An 18,185-nucleotide genomic window follows, 5' to 3' on the forward strand; every position below is an offset into this window, starting at 1 on the left:
TTGTTCAATCTAGGAGGTTAGTCCATACTCAGAAAGTTTTTTCTTTAAAATTACATTTTAATAAACTATTTTATGTCACATTTTTCATTTTACCAGTCAGTTCTTTGCTTAAAACAAATTTGGATTTGATTTCAAATTCAGAATGATATTTTAAATTTTTTTAAAATTCTGCATTCAGTGAATACCTTCCAAAAAGAACATTAAAAAAATTATATAATGATGTATGGAGAGCACATATTTGTGTATGTATGTATGTGCAAATTTATAAATGGCCTGAGGCCATTTGAGCCTTCTCTCACTCTTTTCCTCCAAAACCCCTTGATATCATGCTCCTTGGCCCAGGCTGTGGTAAAGGGGTGCCCCGTCCCCTTGGCCAAGGCTGATGCCTCCTTCGATCCTCTCCCTCTCCTCCAGCAGCCTGCTTCCTCAATCATCCCCTTGGCTGCTTGTCGTCCACCAGTTCCTTCCCTCCTACCTTCAGACTTATTCAGCCCTTCCAGCTCTTGTCTGGGCTCTCTTCCCTTTCTCAGTTGGGCTCCTTGACAACAGTCTGTACTCTGCCTTCTCTTCCACCATAGTCTGGCTTTCAGCCATCCTCTCTGCCAAGTTGATGCTGCTGTCTCTCCCTCCTCCTGGCTAAGCTCTTCCCCGGCTTTTTGGACCTCAGGCTCCTCCACGATCCAGGTAACTACGTATGGGGGGTTCCCCAAGGTTGTATATGCTACCCTGCTCTCTTATAGCCATCAGTAACCCAAGGTTTAATGGTCACAGATATATAGATGACAGCATCTACCTCCTAAGGTTGTTTGTTGAAGCCGAATGAATGCTGTTATGGAGCCACTGAAAACTGTCCAAAACTGAACTTGTCACCTTTCCCTACAATGTGCCCTCTTGCCACCTTCCCAACTTTCTGTCTGTCCCCTGGCACTGCTGTCCTTCCAAGGTCCCTGGACTCCTCATTCTCCTTCATCCCACTTATCTTCTCAGTTGCACAATCTTGCTTTCAGCTCCACAGAATTTGTTGAACTCAAGCCTTTACCCCATTTACCCAATGTCCATCTTTTAGGGGGCCTCATCCCTAGATCATTGTTAGTCTCTGAATACTCCAGACTGCAAAGTAATACCCCATTGAGACATTTCTGACCACACCATTCCCTTCAGCCAGCCCCAGGAGCTTTCTGTGTCTTCTGTTTACCTTTTGGGCATTATTCTCCTTCTGGTCAGACCGACATCCTTCCTCCTTACCACAAGACTGCATCATGTCTCTGCTGCTTTGCCTGCTATGCCGCCCCTTCTTTGGCTCCCTCTAACATGGATGTAGCTCAACCCCGTCTTCTGTCTTCAGCCCTTCAGGATCCCCCCACCAGCTCGGGCCTTCCTCTGGTTACCTTATGTTTACATCATGCTTTCTTCAACCGTGGGCCAGCCCTTGATGGCCCCAGGCATGAGCCCTCTTTGCCGGTCTCACTCCCCCCCAGCAGTCAGCTCCCGTTCTCTACTCTGATGGAAATTCCTCCAGCAGGACTGCTGTTGTAGCTGGTGCCTGGCCCCTGGGAGGTACATGAGAAGGCTTAGTGACCAAGTGATTGAAATGGCCAGTTAGGGACAGGGAGGCCAAATGGGGCCTCCTGGGAAGATCTGGGGGTAGAAGAGAGCAGTGTGGCTGGGGTAGGTGTGGGACTGATCCTGCTTAGCTGAGGGAGAGGGCAGGGAAATGTAAATAATGAAATACAAAGTAGTTTTGAAAAATATAGTTTAATCTGAAAGTTCTAAGCATATTTTTACAAAGATATTTACAATGACTCACAACTACTCTTGTGGAAGACGTAGAGTGCTATTAAATACAATGAACTGTAAGACTTGATTACAATCAGTCCTACCAGACACAAGCCAAAGTGTGTACAGAAAGGGGTGGAAGACAGATGACTATATTCAAACTTTTCTATTTCCAAACCGGGGGGTGAAATCTCCCCTCTCAGTTTGTGGCCAGCAGATAGGCAGCTTCACATCTTGGGGCTGAGCTCCCTCTGCTCCAACCCATCCACAGGAACACATTCACGAGAAATGTTTCTTTCCAAGATCCTTTTTGAAAGGATTAGGATTTGGTCACATGGTGCGCTGATAGCCCTTGGTCTGATCTGGTAATGAGCAGCAGCTTGGAGCAAATCGAAGAGGTAGGGAATGAGGTCACCCTTTAAGAAACTACCATCAAGTCAATGGAGCCACTCCTGTGGCACTTTAAGCTAGGAAGCTTTTACAAAACTATCTGGTGAGCCCAGACCACTGCCCAAGGCCCCTATTGGGATTCTAGCCACCAGGTTAGTTTCAGGTCCTGGTTACAATCCAGTAATACGTACTCAATGGATGTCACTGTGCAATTCCCTATTTAATCTGTGTGGATGTGTTTATTTCACAGTGACAATATTTTAAATCTAACAAAACATTGATAGTTTTGTGTTTGTTTTATTGACATTGGTCAATCTAAGACTGACTGGAATCTAAGGACCGAGCATCAAATAAATACTTTGGGATGGGAAGTTAGCCCCTGCAGCATTACACTGATGATAAGATACACCTGTGAAAAGCAGGGGCTGCCTCCACTGCAAGACATCTTAGCTCAGCAAAGGAGACATTTATCCTATTCCATCTTACCCTATTCTATAGAAATACCTTTTCAGAATTATTCTTAAAAAATGATTAAAAATAAGTGAAGAAAAAGCTAACTATGTTCAAGAAGTTACTATATGTCTAACTGGTAATAACGAAAGGTTTTTTAAAAAACTGATTTCTTCAGCTAGCCAGCAATTTCAGTAAGTAAACTGTAGGATATCTGGTAATGGTTTGCATAGAGGATATAGGTAAATTGAGTTTTAAAAAGCCACCCTAGACTACAAGTTGTTGGCAACTGTTTCCTTAATGGTTATTGCAGGAGTAGGTCCAACATGAGTCCATATATAGCCTTTTTCTGGTCTAGTGGGAACAGTGGGGAATGGTGAGGAGCGAGACTTGAAATATTCTGAAGGTGCATGACAAACAAATTCCAAATATTCCATCTTCCTTGGAAGATCTTCTTCTGGTCCTATAAGGAAGCAGGGAAAGTGAGACTTACAAAGAGAGGACAAGAGGTCACTATAACAATCACAGTTTTAGCTTACTGCTGCTTCCACTGGGAAACTAGCCAAACATCCCTTCTGGAGCTCCCACAGTGTGATGGGGGAGCCATTCTGTACAAGGGGGAGCGGGTGGTTCCTAGCTCTCCATACAATGAAAAAGAAATGTGGCCTAAATCCCTCTCACACAACAAGAGGCAGAGGTTGGGGAATGAACTTGGGGCCATCCTTGTTCTTCCATGGATTGTCCTCAAAATCCTCTCTATAATAAATGCTTTGGCAAATACATAGGGGCAGCTTATGGTATTTGGAGCAACCTTGTGCACACCTGCATCTTAAGCACTGTAGGTATCTGTGCGCCTAAACTCTGAAGTCCCTAGCTCGTCTTATGGTTCGGCCTTGCCTGCTCTTTGGGCTCCACAATGCCCTGACTACCTGGGGATCAAGCTGAGCAACTTGTGCACTTGCCAGACTCACCTATGATATAAGATGCCGGGTCAAACTGATCTTTGGGACTGGCCGTGGTGGGGATGAGCCATGTTAGCGCTGCGCTCTTCTCACAGTACTGGTCCTGGATGAAGCCCCTTATCTGAGCATAGTATGTTTTTCCATCTTGTTCATCAACTACAGAAACAACATCTCCAATTTGATAGTACACTCCCTGGAAAGATCAAATAGTTCCTCTTATTAAAAAGTAACAGAATCCAAAGCTGACCTTAGCAGTGAGAAGTTAGTGGCTACCTTCAAACATCTGAAGGGCCTGCGGAGGAAAGAAGGCCCGTTTTGATTTGGGAAATTCTACTCTTTTTTTTTCCTAGCAGGGCAATTAGTAGTGTTGAGAGAAGTCCTGGTCATGTACAGGTCACTCAAATGGCCTCAGAGGTCTCTCCCAACTCTGAGACAGGCCAACAAGGATATGTTAGTGTGCTGGTACAGAGCAGAAGTCTCCAATGGCCCAGATGATATTCCAGTGTAGGGTCTTTTGATTTTCTTTTTTAAAAATTTTATTTTATTTTTGCAAGGCAATAGGGTTAAGTGACTTGCTCAAGGTCACACTGCTAGGCAATTATTTCATATCTGAGGCCACATTGGAACTGTGGTCCTCCTTATTCCAGGGTAGGAGGTCCTTGTTCTGGAGATGGCCCTAGGTCTAGGAGGGGTGTGAACCTGAGCAAGTCGTAGTCTGCGTAGTCTGCACATCTGCCTCCCAGGGCTGTGAGGATTGAATGAGATAATATTTATAAAGGGCCCAGCAGAGCTGCCTCATACCACTGGTTCACATGGTTCCTTTTTGTGTTATTCTGAAATTGGTCAGTATCTCTAATTTCACTAGGGGCTACAGAAAATATGTCCTAAAACTCAAATGCACAGGAAGGTCCTTTGGTCAGAAGCTTGACTGGGATCTGCTCTAGCTTCAAGTTGTGTAAGACTAGGGCAACATCATCACGATGTGTCTTAGGGATCTTGTTGGAAGGCTCCTCTAAGCACACAAGGACACGCGTTCTTGGCAGCAGCAGGACGCCAATGGGTCACTTTTTTAAGGTCCAAGATTAATTTTACAGTTAGCTGATTATTTCACAGAGAGACAGAAAATCCATTTTTACTCTCGCGACTGATTAATCCGGTTAAAAGGTAGAGATGTTGCCGCTGCCCGGCTGGCCCCTCCGTCACTGCCGGGGCGGGGGCTGCGGCACCCCGACACCCGGGGGGCGCCCGGCTCCTGCGCCCCCTGCCCGCGCACCTCCACGGCCGCGTCGCCAGCCTGAGGGGGGTCCCCTGAACTCCCACCGAGGGCGGGCACGGCGGAGGGGCTCCGGGCCCTGTCCTTACCTTGTGGAAGATGGACTCCGCAGTGATGATGGTGGAGACGGCTTCGGGGGCTTTGATGGGCTAAAAGGCCAAGCGCAGGCGTCAGTGCGGGGCCCGGGGGCGCCGGGCCGGGGGCTCCGCGGGTCAGAGGGCGCGGCCGGCCGGGCCGCGGGGGCGCACTGCCCCCCCCCCGCAGAGGCGGCCCCGCCCCTGCCCCTCCCCCTCCCCCCCCGCCTCACTCACGTTCTTCAGCTTGAAGATGTGCCGGCGGCCCTTGCCCTTGGTGGACACCTTCTTCTCGGCCGCCGGGGCCGACTTGTACTTGGTGTTGCGCAGGCGCGCCGAGCGCCGGTGGATCTCCTGCTTGCTCTGCCGCCCACACATCAAGGCGCAGGCGCGAGCGGCCGCCGTTAGCGGGCCGGGCCGCGGAGCCCCGCCCCCGCCCCGCGCCCAGCTCGGCCCCGCCCCCGCCCGCCCCCGTCTGGGCCCCGCCCCGCCCCTACCCGGCCCCGCCCCCCGGCTCGGCCCCGCCCCGCTCGGCTCCGCCGCTCACCTGCTTGCCGCCCCTGCCCCGCCCCTACCCGGCTCCGCCCCGCCCCGTCCCCCCCGGCCCCGCCCCGCCGCTCACCTGCTTGCCGCCCCCGCCCCCGCCCCCGCCGCCGCCGCCGCCGCCATTGCTCTGCTGCGAGGCCGTGGCCGAGGAGCCGGCGAAGCCCGAGCCGGGGCCTCCGTGGCCGCCGCCGCCGCCGCCGCCGCCGGGCGCGCCCCCGCCGCCCGCCGTGCTCGCCCCCGCGCCGGGCGCGCCGCCCCCGGCCGCCGCGCCCGCGGCCCCGCCCGCCGCGCCCGCGCCCGCGCCCCCGGCGGCCCCGCCGCGGCCCGTGCAGTGGTTGCAGAGGATCTCGCCCTGCGCGCCCTTCTTCCACATGGACGACGACGTGGTCCGGCACACGCTGCACGTGGGCTTGAGGCCCAGCGGCATGGCGGCCGGCGGCGCGGGCGGCCCGCGGGGCCTCAGGCGCGCGGGAATGGCGGGCGAGGGCCTCGGCTGGGCCGGCCGGGAGGAAGCGGCGGAGGCGCGGAGGCGCCGGGCGTTCCGGGGCCGCGCAGCGGCGGGGGGCCCCCTGCCGGCCGGAAGACTCAGCGGCCGCGGCTCCGCGCAGCGCGGGAGGGGCCCGGGCGGGGGGGGGGGGGGAGGGAGAGAGGTGGGGGGAGGGGGAGGGAGAGGCCGGGCGGGGGGGGGGGGAGGGAGAGAGGTGGGGAGGGGGAGGGAGAGAGGTGGGGAGGGGGAGGGAGAGGCCGGGCGGGGGGGGGGGGGGAAGAGGGGGGGAGGGGGAGAGGCCGGGCGGGGGAGGGGGGGAGGGAGGCGGGGGGAGGGGGGAGAGGCCGGGCGGGGGAGGGGCGGTTGGGACCCCCGGGGTCACGGAAGTGGGGGGCCTGGGGAACACGCCGCTGGGACGAGTGTGCGGGGAGAGGGGAAGGGGGTACTGAGGGCTGCGGCCTCCTTGGGGCGGCTGGGTGGCGCAGTGGGCAGAGCCCTGGAGGCAGGGGGGCCTGGGTTCAAATCCGGCCTCAGACACTTAATAACTACCTGGCTGTGTGGCCTTGGCCAAGCCACTTAACTCCACTGCCTTGCAAAAAAAAAAAACCTTAAAAAAAAGGCCCTCCTTGAGAGGAAGGGAAGAGGTTTAGGTACGGCGTGAGATAAAAAAAAGATTTCGGAACAATACAAATATTCTCTAATGTGTTCAGGACCAGGTGAATAATGTAAGATGGAAACACAGAAGCCCAGAGAAGGCCACTGGCTTTTCAGACGTCCTCGCAGCATTCACTACTTGTTTAAGCTTCTGAATCAACTTTGTCCGGCTACATTTTACCACCAAACCATATGACCCATACAGGGTTGAATGTATCATGAGCGCATCCCAGTTGTCCTTAACAAGGACTTCATTTGAAGCCCCTGCTAGAGGTCGTTTGCAGTGTTTGGGCGATTCCTTGCCTTCTTGCCCTTAACTTCCCTACTCCACGCAGGTGGAAGCCAGTAGAACCGTTTTAAGGAACCATTCTCTTTAGCATGGCTGGACTCACAAGTTACTGCTGAGCCTTCCAGGATTGGGAAGTGGGAGAATGACAGCCGAAGTGTATAACAGGTGAGCTGAAGGGGGTTCTAGATTAGGGTTTCTTAATTTGGAGTCCTTGCACTTCTTTAAAAACTTTTTGATAACTATAGTACAATCAGTTTCCTTTGTAACCACATATATTTTATGCATTTTAGCTAGACAGCTAAAGTAAGCATGACAGAAAAAGATTAACCATACTTGGTCTGGACCAGGTCATAAGCTCCTCGGGGGCAAGATTTATCTTTTGCCTCTTTTTGTACTTTCAGTACTCCTTAGCAGAGTACCTACCACATAGTAGACTGTTAAAAACTTTTTTTATTTATTTAAGGCAACATGATTTGCCCAGGGTCACACAGCTAGGCAATTATTAAGTGTCCAAGGCTAGATTTGAACTCAGGTCCTTCTGATTCCAGGGCTGGTGTTCTATCCACTATGCCACCTAGTTGGCCCCCACATAGTGAACATTGAATAAATGATTATTGATTGATAGATGCCCAAGATAAAAATCAGTTCAAGAAATGTCAATCAGAATATGTGACATATCATTCTCAATGACTACTGTGTCAGGACCAATAGGTTGTCCTGTCATTCCCCTCCATAAAAAAAATCCGTTCATTTTTATTTTTTTTAGGTTTTTGCAAGGCAAATGGGGTTAAGTGGCTTGCCCAAGGCCACACAGCTAGGTAATTATTAAGTCTCTGAGACTGGATTTGAACCCAGGTACTCCTGACTCCAGGGCCGGTGCTTTCTCCATTGTGCCACCTAGTTACCCCTCCATTCGTTATTTTATCAAGAACAAGTCATCATAGACTAAGCTGACTTCCTTGTTTTGACAGGGATGTATAGCTGATAGATCAGAGGAATGCTTCAAGGTACAGTTAACTCAGATTTTAGCAAAGCATTTGGTAAAGACTCATGATTTTCTTGTGGACAAAATGTGGGCTAGATGATAGGTACAGAGATTGGAACTGGTTGAGATTGCTTTACTGTTTTGATGTTATCTTGGAAGGAGTTCTCCAGTAGGATGCTTCAGGGATTTGTTTGGCCTTAGGCTTCTCATTATTACATAAATAAATACCTAGATAGCATATGTATCAAACTTTCAAAAGACATAAAGGTAGGAGGCTAACATTGTGAGGATTCACAAAGATCTTGGCAGATAAGAATATTGGATCAACTCAAAAAGGTGGAATTGAATAGAGCAACTTGGTGATAGAGTGGATAGAGCTCCAGACCTGGAGTCAGGGATACCTGAGTACAAATCTGACTTTAGACACTTACTAGCTGTGTGACTCTGGGCAAGCCACTTAACCCCATTGCCTTGCAAAAACTAAAAAAAAACAAACAAAAACCCAAGAATGAAGGATAAACATTATGATTATTATATGTATATGCATATCCATATAAAGTAAGGAAAGGTAAGACCTCACTTTAACCTGGCTGAGTCTCAATTTTCATATTTATAAAAGTGGAAATATAGTAGCTCCTGCTAAGAGAATGAGATAATCCCTGTTAATGATTTACCAGTCCTACCACTCTACATAAACATAAACTTTAATGAATGATTACTTCTCTCTTTAGTTGCCAAGTGAGTCAGAAGTCACTTGTGAGTACTATCTTTTTATTTTTTTAATAGTGAAATCTCTCAATCTCATCCAGACTGGAAGTGCAGGGGCCATTTCTGGACCTGATCCCAGTGCTGACCAGCACAGAAGCTTTCACCTCCATTTTTTTTCCCTGACCAAAGCCAGTTCTTCAGCTTTATAGCCCCACAAGTTCACTCAGTTCAACAGTCTCAGGCTCCCTAGCAGCACAGCAAGCCTTCATCACCCCTCTGCTCACCCCATGTAGTTGGTCCACTCCTAGCTATATGGATTAAGCTCTTTCTACATTCTCTTAGCAACAACTCTATTATCAAGTCAGCCACATCCTCCATTTTTGCCCAAAGAATACCACAGAACTAACGTTTTTTTTTTAGGTTTTTTTTTTCAAGGCAATGGGGTTAAGTGGCTTGCCCAAGGCCACATGGCTAGGTAATTATTAAGTGTCTGAGGTTGGATTTGAACCCAGGTACTCCTGACTCCAAGACTGGTGCTCTATTCACTGCACCACTTAGCCACCCCTATCAGAACTAATTTCTAAGATAACTAACATAACATTTTTGGCAAAAAAAAAAAAGACATTTTAAAGTTGTTTCATTTCAGTTGTCACATAAAATGGACCAAAATTTTCCTTTTAAAGACTTGAAGGACTCTGCAGTGTGGAATAGTGTAGTCTAATGGTCCTGGGTCAATGATAGAAAAAAGCCTCCTATGAGTTGTTGGTTGGCCCCACTAACTCTGTAACCATGGTCAAGTCACTTAGCCTCTTCAAAGCTCAGTTTCCTCTGTACAATGAGATTGGACTAGATGGGCTTTGGGGTTCTTTGACACTTTGGATCTGTGATTCTGTGACCACTTTCTGGGCTTATGTACATGCTAGTCTAGTCCATATTGACATGAACATGAATTATTTAGGGGGATCCTTGATTTAGAAAGAGGGTGTGATCTGAGTGACTCCTATTTTATGTACCCTGGACTGGTTTCCCTTATGTGGGTGTGATAGCAGCTTTCAGGAGCCAGCCCTGGGATGGATTGGTTCTAGAGGTTTTAGCCTAATTCTATTGCCACTTGGGGAAGTCCTTCTGGCCCAGCATGCGAGTTGTAGTGGTCAGTGCAGACATGAAGAGGAGTCAGTTGAGTATCTCTTTAACTTTAGCAATTAGGTCTTTTTCATTTGTTACTAGTAAGATTGTTGTTGTTTTAATTTCACTTTATACTTGATGTTGTGTTTTAACTTCCATTCTGACTCCCTGGACTGGCTTGAGTTAGGCCAGGCCCAAAAGACTGAGATGTCACTGGGCTCTCTTGGGTGGAGGAGTTAATGGGTCCTTCTCCTGAAGTTGGCTCTGGGTGGAATGCAGCATACTGAGGCAAGGGAGTTGGGGAGAAATCTCATTCTAGGCTTGATGGTTTGATTTGAGGCCACATCAGCCAGGTTTAAGGGGAGCTGGGTGGGTGCAATGCATATAGTTCCAGGCTCAAAGTCAAGAAGACTCATCTTCTAAATTCAATCTGGCCTCAGACATTGCCTAGCTGTGTGACTCTGGGCAAGTCACTTCACCGTGCTTGTCTCAGTTTTCTCATCTGTCAAGTGAGCTGGAGAAGGAAATGGGAAACCACTCTAGTATCTTTGCCAAGAAAACCCCCAGGGGCAGGTCCTAAAGAGCCAGACTCAAGTGAAATGACTAAACAACAGTCAAGTTTATTTGTCTGTCACTTGAGATTTCATTCAAGTCTGGGTTTTTGGGATAACTTTGGGATAGGCCATTGCAGGCCTCCCTCCAACTGTCATTTCTAGAACTTTGTGGAGGAAGCTTCCATTTGGCTCTCATCTCCTGGCTTCTCTGGGCAGTCCCAGCAGCATCCTCTGCAGGTCCAGGGAAGAGCCAGCCATTCTTGCATTAAGGCATGAGCCCCCTGTAATTTTTTTCACTAGAATTCAATTACTTCTTTATTGGACAAAATTGAAAAGGATTTTTTTCCTAGTAATCTTCTAGACAAACAAATCCCTTAAGATTGTTAACTGGACATTGTTAATTGCTGTTTGTGTATGTGGCATACCTCCTGATTGTAGTAAAAGAGGAAATATTTCTACTCCCCAAAATATTGAAAGAGAAGACTATCAGCTCAATATTGTTGATGGACTTGGGGTGTGTGCCTTAACTAGAGCCACATTCTAGCAGAAAGAATTCTGGCTATCAAGTTAAGAGGCCCTGGGTTCAAATTCCACTTAGGATTCGATAGCCCTTGGAGTGATTTGCTGAACCTTCCTGAATCTCATTTTTCTCATGTAGAAGATAAAGGGGTTAAATTAGATGGCTTCTGTGGTTCCTTCTATCTATGATCTTATGAAATAACAGACTTCAGTGTCAGAAACATGTTGGGAAGAAGCAGTTTTTATGAATTTTTTTTTTTTAGGTTTTTGCAAGGCAAACAGGGTTAAGTGGCTTGCCCAAGACCACACAGCTAGGCAATTATTAAGTGTCTGACGCCGTATTTGAACCCAGGTACTCCTGACTCCAGGACCAGTGCTCTATCCACTCTGCCACCTAGCCGCCACCTTTTTATGAATGTTTTAACAGTTTTGGGCCAGTCAGTAGTGGCAGATACATTTATAATAATGAGAAAAGAAAAAGTGGTCAGCTAAAGTCCAGGTCCTCACCTTGAGGCTCTAAATTGAGTTTTACCTTTAGGGAGAGTTTTTCCAAGATGGGTCAGTTGGGATAGCATTGATATGGAAGCTCCCTATTGAATGTGATGGCAAATAACCTCGTAACAAAGGTCCACAAACATTTTTGTAGGCTTTAAAATTTGGGATAAGGGGGCAGCTAGGTGGCACAGTGGATAGAGCACTGGCCCTGGAGTCAGGTGGACCTGAGTTCAAATCCGGCCTCAGACACTTAATAATTACCTAGCAGTGTGGCCTTGGGCAAGCCACTTAACCCTATTGCCTTTCAAAAACCTAATAAATAAAATCTGGGAATAAGGAGATTAAAAATGAGATTCATATACTATTCTGATCATTTCATCTTCACACATAAATTGATAAGCATCCCTGAGGATGGGAAGGCCTTGAGGGCCCTCAGTGAAGACCACACTAATGAGATCACAAATAAACATCAAATTATCTGAGTATGTTTGATAGAAATGTACATGGGTAATATGGAATGGATCGGTCCTTCCTCTCAGACAAAGTTTTATCTCCATTATGTATTTGCCATTATCAGGAGTATTAAGACCATCTATTACTCGTGTGTTTCTTAAGTCATTTACTTATGAGCCCTGTGCTTAGCATCATGTCTGGCACATGCTTCATTAATGTGTACTGACTTCTGGAGACACAGTGGTGTCACACACTGGTGTGTGATAGAGTGAATGCTAGTCCTGGAGCTAGGAAGACCTGGGTTCAACTCTGACAGTTTTTATCTGCATGACCCTAGGCACCTCATAGGTTCATAGATCAAAAGCTGGAATGGTCCACCGAGTCCAACCCCTCATTTTCCAGATGAAACTGAGCCCCAGGAAATTGTAAGTGAATTGTCTAAGGTCACATAGGTAAGCATTAGAGGTAGGCCTAAGGCCTCAGTGGTGCAGAGGGTAGAATAATGGGCCAAATTTGAAGTCCCATAACCTCCCCTCTAAAATAGGAATCATCATAGCACCAACCTTTCAAGTTGTTGTGAGGATACCTTGAGATGCTGTGTGTTTACAAACTATATAAATGATATATTATTATTCTCAAATCCTACTCTAGCCCCTGGCCTTTTTTCTATTGTCCTGAGTTGTGCTAGAAGAGCCATCCCTAGAAGGAGTGTTTATACAGCAAAAACAGTCATGGACCTTTGGTGACTGTGACTAACTCCATGGGCCTTACTTTAAAACGACCATTGGCTTTTTTCAGTCATTCTGTAGATGTGTGGAGAGCCCCCTCTGGGTCAAAGTGGTCCACAAGACCATGCTCAAGGGCACCTAGGCCTAAACACTGTGAGAGAAAATGTTAATGTCGGAAACCAGGGTGACTGGGCACTGTTAACCACTCTTCTGATTGAATGCCCAATTAAGGTGAATGGCGCACCAACCTGCTAGTTATGTGGTCCAGATGACAAATGACACTGATGAACCAAAAAGCCCAATGAATCCATTCAGCGATGAGACCGTCCGTAGAGGTAAGAGAAAAGTTGGCAATAGATAAAAGTTGCCATGTTGGTAGAGAAAAATAAATATTGTGATGACCTAAGATAGACAGTTTTGAGAATATAAAATTTAAATGTTTTTGCACAAAGAAATTAATGCAATTAAAAATTAGTAGAGACACAGTTACCTGGGGAGGGGGAGGAATTCTTTGTAAAAAATACTTCTGGTAAGGATCTTATTTCCAAGATATATAAAGAACTGATTCAAATTTATAAGACTGAGGAGCCATGCTGCAATACATAAATGGCCAAAGGATATAAACAGACACTTTTCAGAAGAAAAAAATCTAAATTATCAGCAGCCTTATGGGAAAAAAATCCAAAACACTAATAATTAGAGAAATGTAAAATTAAAGTAACTTGGAGGTTCTACCTCTTATCTATCAGAATAGCAAAAATGGCAGATGTTGGAGGGACTGTGGGAAGAAAGACATTACAGTGTTGTTGATCAAAATGAATTGGTCCAGTCATTATGGAAAGCAATTTGAAACTATTCCTGGAAAGTTAACCAAACTTATATCATCAATATTAGTATTAAATCAAAATTAAATAATTACATAGACACTTTCAAAGGAAACTAGAAAATTCTTTGTGAAGTGAACAGTGAGCAGAACTAAGAAAGCAATTTATACAATGATAACGTTATAGAGCAAAATAGCTCCAAAAGACTTAGAGCTCAAATCAGTAATGATCAACAATGAGCCCAGAAGATGAAAGTGAAACACAACCCTCATCTCCAGCCAGAATGGTGAGGAACCTCTCTATAGAAAGACAAGTCTGGGCCATGACCAAGGTGGGGATTTGCTTTGCTGAACAGCTATGTATTGAGGGACTGATTCATGTTTTCGAATTGTTTTTTTCTCATTGGGAAGGAAGTAGTGGGAGGGACAGATTAATTAAATTTAAAAAATTGTTACTTGAAAAATAAAAAACTTTCAAAAAAAGAATGTATTGTTTGGTTTTGATGACTTCCTTCTTTATCTAATGATTCCATTCACAAGTACTTTCTTTGTCACTGATACCATGATTTTCCCTTAACCTCTATCACCTCACTCACTACAAGGAGCAGTCTTGCAGAAAATTCTATGAGAAAAGGTAGAAGCAGTGGGAAGTGATGAGGTTTAGTTAACATCTGTTTTTTCCATCCGTGTCTGAGACGTGAAGTTGGAAGTGAAACTTCTTTCATACCTCTAATTATAAGAAACTTCTTTAGATTACTCTGTGTGTGTGTGTGTGTGTGTGTGTGTGTGTGTGTGTGTGTGTGTTAGAGATTTGGAATCTCTTAGATTGTGTAGAAGGGGGTCCACTATTCTCATCATTACCAGCCACAATTGCTGACAAACTGCTTCCAACCCCCTTTTCCCCCAGACCATCAGCTGTGGATGTGGCTCTTGTGAAGGAATGACTGGCTATCATCACCATCTGGGAGAAAAGAGGAAGACAACCTAGGCTAGCAGAAACAGCAAGACACTGTGAAGGAGAGATAGACAGTGTACATTGGGCAGGTTGAATCAATCACTCCACCTTGAACACCATCTTCCCCCACATCCTGATGGAGACAACTTAGGACTTTTCCCCCAAAGACATTGGAATAGCAATGTTACCAGACCAGTGTCCTCATTCATGACATTTAAGAAGGGCATTACCTGTTTACTTTTTTTTTTTTTAGTTTTTTTGCAAGGTAATGGGGTTGAGTGGCTTGCCCATGGCCACACAGCTAGGTAATTATTAAGTGTCTGAGGCTGGATTTGAACTCGGGTACTCCTGACTCCAGGGCCAGTGCTCTATCTACCTCGCCACCTAGCCACCCCCTTGTTTGCTTTTTTCACTGCACTTTAGGGACCACTCATCTGACACCTTCCATGTGTGTGGTCTTACCCTTTGGAATGTGAGCTCCTTGAGAGATTATTCATCTCTCTTGTCTTTTTTTATCTTCAACTCTTAGTCCAAGACTTTCCACATAACAAATACTTAATACTATATTCATTTAGTAGCAGGAAAAATTTCAGAGTTACTTCCCATTCTAAAAAGGCTTAGGCTCTCCATGGCATTTAGATCAAGCCTAAAATTTGGCTATTTGTAACTTCTACTGAATTCTAGTTGTCTCTTGGGCCAAACAAAATACATCAAATCCCCTCTCCATCTAACAAATGACCCTTCAAATTTTCAAGCATATGACTCTTCTGATGTGGCAAACCACATCGTGTTGCTTTCCTCCAGATCAACAATATTGGGGCATTTTCCCCTTAAAATGGGACCCCCAGAACTGTACATGATATACAACTTGTATCCTGATCAGGGCAGAGTAATGGAAAACAAAAGATCACCATTTTTCATATGTATTGAGGGAATACACACCTTTTTGGGAGTATGGATTAAACCAGATAATCCTTGAAATCCTCTCTAACTCTTATATTCTTTGACTGTGGATGTCACTGTCCTAGGACTTAACACTACCTATTTCCATAGAGCCTACCATGTTATCTTTTAAAAAACTCTTGGAGTGGCTAGGTAGCGTAGTGGATAGAGCACTGGCCCTGGAGTCAGGAGGACCTGAGTTAAAAATCCAACCTCAGACATTTAATAATTACCTGAGTGTGTGACCTTGGGCAAGCCACTTAACCCCATTGCCTTGCAAAAACAAAACCTAAAAATTCCCCTTTTTTGACATCCACATCAATCAGCATATTAAGTACTTGCTATGTGCTAGGCACCATGTTCAATATTGGGGATACCCCCCCCAAAAAACATATTTTTTTCAGGGAAACCAGCCTATGACTCACATTTTACTTACGAAGTTGAAATTTTGAACCTGAGTTTACATTTATTAAACTGAAGAAGGAAACATGAGAATTGTAATTTGTTGGTCTCTTTCCAGCCTTGACCATATAATAGACCAGATCATAAAAAGATTACCTTAATGAAATGTTATTTAAAACTATACACCTTTTTCTGTAATGTCATGTTAAGCAAGCAACCGTCAAACTTTAATTTTATCTCCAAAGTAGATTTGTGCATCGGAAATACAGTGCTCTGGACTGGTACCCTGTGTCAGTACATTTCAGAATAAAACCTATTGTTAATCTTTTATTCTGACAAATGCAAATTCTGACTAATGCAAATTAGTCATCTATGAGTTCAGTTCCCAGAATCAAATAGTGGACCACAGTATTCTTTCTACTTTCCTTCTATGTAAGGAAGAAAAACAAATCTTTCCAGTACGGCCTACTTTCTAAGTATAAATAAGCCATGTAAAGAGATTGCCTTAATTATTTTGGGCCATTTAAATAATATTTGGTTTAATTTTTCCTATTAGGAATAAATTAGTTGATTCTAGTAATTTTTTTCAGCCAGCAAAAATTGCTGAAATTCAGCCATACTTGATACTTTTCTTAGAACCATCCTGATTTTCCATCTTCTGTTTCAGTAATGAATGACACAAAAACTTGGAACTTTTAGCCAAGTAATTTGAACAATTTACAAAGCACTCCCCCAAAATTGTCCTGACTGGTTTCATTATTCCATAGGAACTAAGTCTCATATCATCTTCCTCGAAATGGACTCACAAATAAGAAATTTTTGATTATGATTTTTGTTTTTAAAAAGAGGTGATTTCTTTTACATAAATATTTTAGATATCATTTAGTGCTAGCTTAGTCCTGAACATCAGGTTCAAATTTAGGATTCAATTTCTTTGACAAACACATTAAAATTTCATTATTTTCCAGCAAAAAGAACCTTTTGTGCCCTGGGATTATAAAGATAATGTACATAAACATCAATAATTCAGGGCAGACTTCAATCTGTTATTTAGCAAAGGCTAAAGGAGGGTAAACTTTAGATCCATGTATCATTTTTCTCTCAGATATTTTTGTTAAAGGAGAACTGATTCTAAACCAGATTCAGACTGCGATTCTCTAACACTGGATCAGTTTAGGTTGTTGTAATGTTATTGGGGTTCAGTAGAGATACAGCTGGACTTAGAGTCAAGAGATTTGACACTAGACAAGTCAGATGACCTTTCTGGAACAGTTTTTCCATCAATAAAAGGAAGGTAAACCTGCTTATTCCCCATGGTGGTATAGAAATAATTTTTATAAACTTTAAAACACCATATAAGTGGGTTAATATCATATTTAGGTCAAACACTTATAGATAGATACTACAATTTCTTTATTAGATGTCACTTATTCAGGGTGTCCTCAAAGTCTAAGACTAGGACTTTTTTTTTTAGGTTTTTTTTTTTGCAAGGCAAATGGGGTTAAGTAGCTTGCCCAAGGCCACACGGCTAGGTAATCATTAAGTGTCTGAGGTCGGATTTGAACCCAGATACTCCTGACTCCAGGGCCGGTGCTTTATCCACTGCGCCACCTAACCGCCCCCAAGACTAGGACTTTTGAGATAGACTTTGTGTGTCTTTTAAAGTAAAATGTTTTCAATGAACAAATACCTATTTTCTCTATCTCACTTCTCTTAAACCTCCTTCTCCCTGCCCCGACCCCAATCCAAACCCAAACCCTTGCCTAGTAGAACAAAGCAAAGCCCCCTTTTGGGCCATGCCCCAAAATGTGTCTCATTCTCCTGAGAGTTCTCTGACAGGAGATATGGGTGCTTTGTTCCGTCATTGTTCTTTGGGAATCATAACTGGCCATTATGTTGATCGGAGTTCTTAAGTCTTTCAAAATTACTTGTCTTTACAATGTTATTGTTATTGTAAAAATTATCCTCCTGGTTCTACCTACCTCATTCTTGATCATGTCATACAAGACAACCAAGTTTTGCTGAAAACTGTCACTTTTGTAATTTTTGGCAAAATATTTTATCACATTTATATATATACTACATGTATAATATAGGTATATAATACATTTATCCAGCCATTCTCTAATGGTTGTATACACTCTGCTTTCTAGTCCTTAACCATCACAAAAAGTTATTATGAAAATTTTTGTACATCTGGGGTCCTGTTCTCTTTCTTTGAGTTCTCTACATCTAATAGAAGTCTTTTAGGGAATAATTCTAAATTGCTGTCCTGAATAGCTGAACTAATTTACAGCTTGGCCAACAAGACATTATTAATGTGCCTATTTTCTTGCAGTCCTTCCAATGTTGTTCATTTTCCTCTTTTGTCAACTTTATCCCTGTTCTATATTTTATTTCCTTATTAATAAAATTTAATACCTTTGTTTTGTTTTAAAGATAGCAACCTGAAAGAAGTAAATGTGTGTGTACCAAATTTAACATGCAAATTTTGAAAGCCTAATGCTACTCTGCCAGTAGCTCTATGGAAAAATTTCTCTATTTACCCCCATGACTTCTATACTATGATTTTTTAGATTTGGAGAATGCATCTTT

The 18,185-nt window shown here is 44.6% G+C and overlaps 2 protein-coding genes across 2 annotated transcripts in view; one reads left to right on the forward strand and one right to left on the reverse strand.

The window, feature by feature from the left end:
* Window positions 1-1,736: 1,736 nt before the first annotated feature.
* On the reverse strand, window positions 1,737-5,987 carry LOC141492495 (GATA zinc finger domain-containing protein 1-like). The gene is made up of 5 exons (XM_074192817.1): window positions 5,548-5,987; window positions 5,163-5,288; window positions 4,941-5,000; window positions 3,588-3,771; window positions 1,737-3,079 (listed from the first exon to the last, which is right to left on the reverse strand). Exons 1-5 carry the CDS (start codon window positions 5,896-5,898, stop codon window positions 2,889-2,891), a joined length of 912 nt encoding a protein of 303 aa, XP_074048918.1. The 5' UTR covers window positions 5,899-5,987; the 3' UTR covers window positions 1,737-2,888.
* A 439-nt stretch (window positions 5,988-6,426) lies between these two features.
* LOC141492497 (protein lifeguard 2-like) overlaps window positions 6,427-18,185 on the forward strand; it is a 51,795-nt gene continuing 40,036 nt past the window's right edge. The window contains 2 exon segments of the mRNA XM_074192819.1: window positions 6,427-7,066; window positions 12,700-12,803. Coding sequence (XP_074048920.1) covers window positions 12,704-12,803 — 100 coding nt within the window. The 5' untranslated portion in view covers window positions 6,427-7,066; window positions 12,700-12,703.

Source organism: Macrotis lagotis, chromosome 7 (assembly GCF_037893015.1).
Source record: "Macrotis lagotis isolate mMagLag1 chromosome 7, bilby.v1.9.chrom.fasta, whole genome shotgun sequence".
NCBI lineage: Eukaryota > Metazoa > Chordata > Mammalia > Peramelemorphia > Peramelidae > Macrotis > Macrotis lagotis.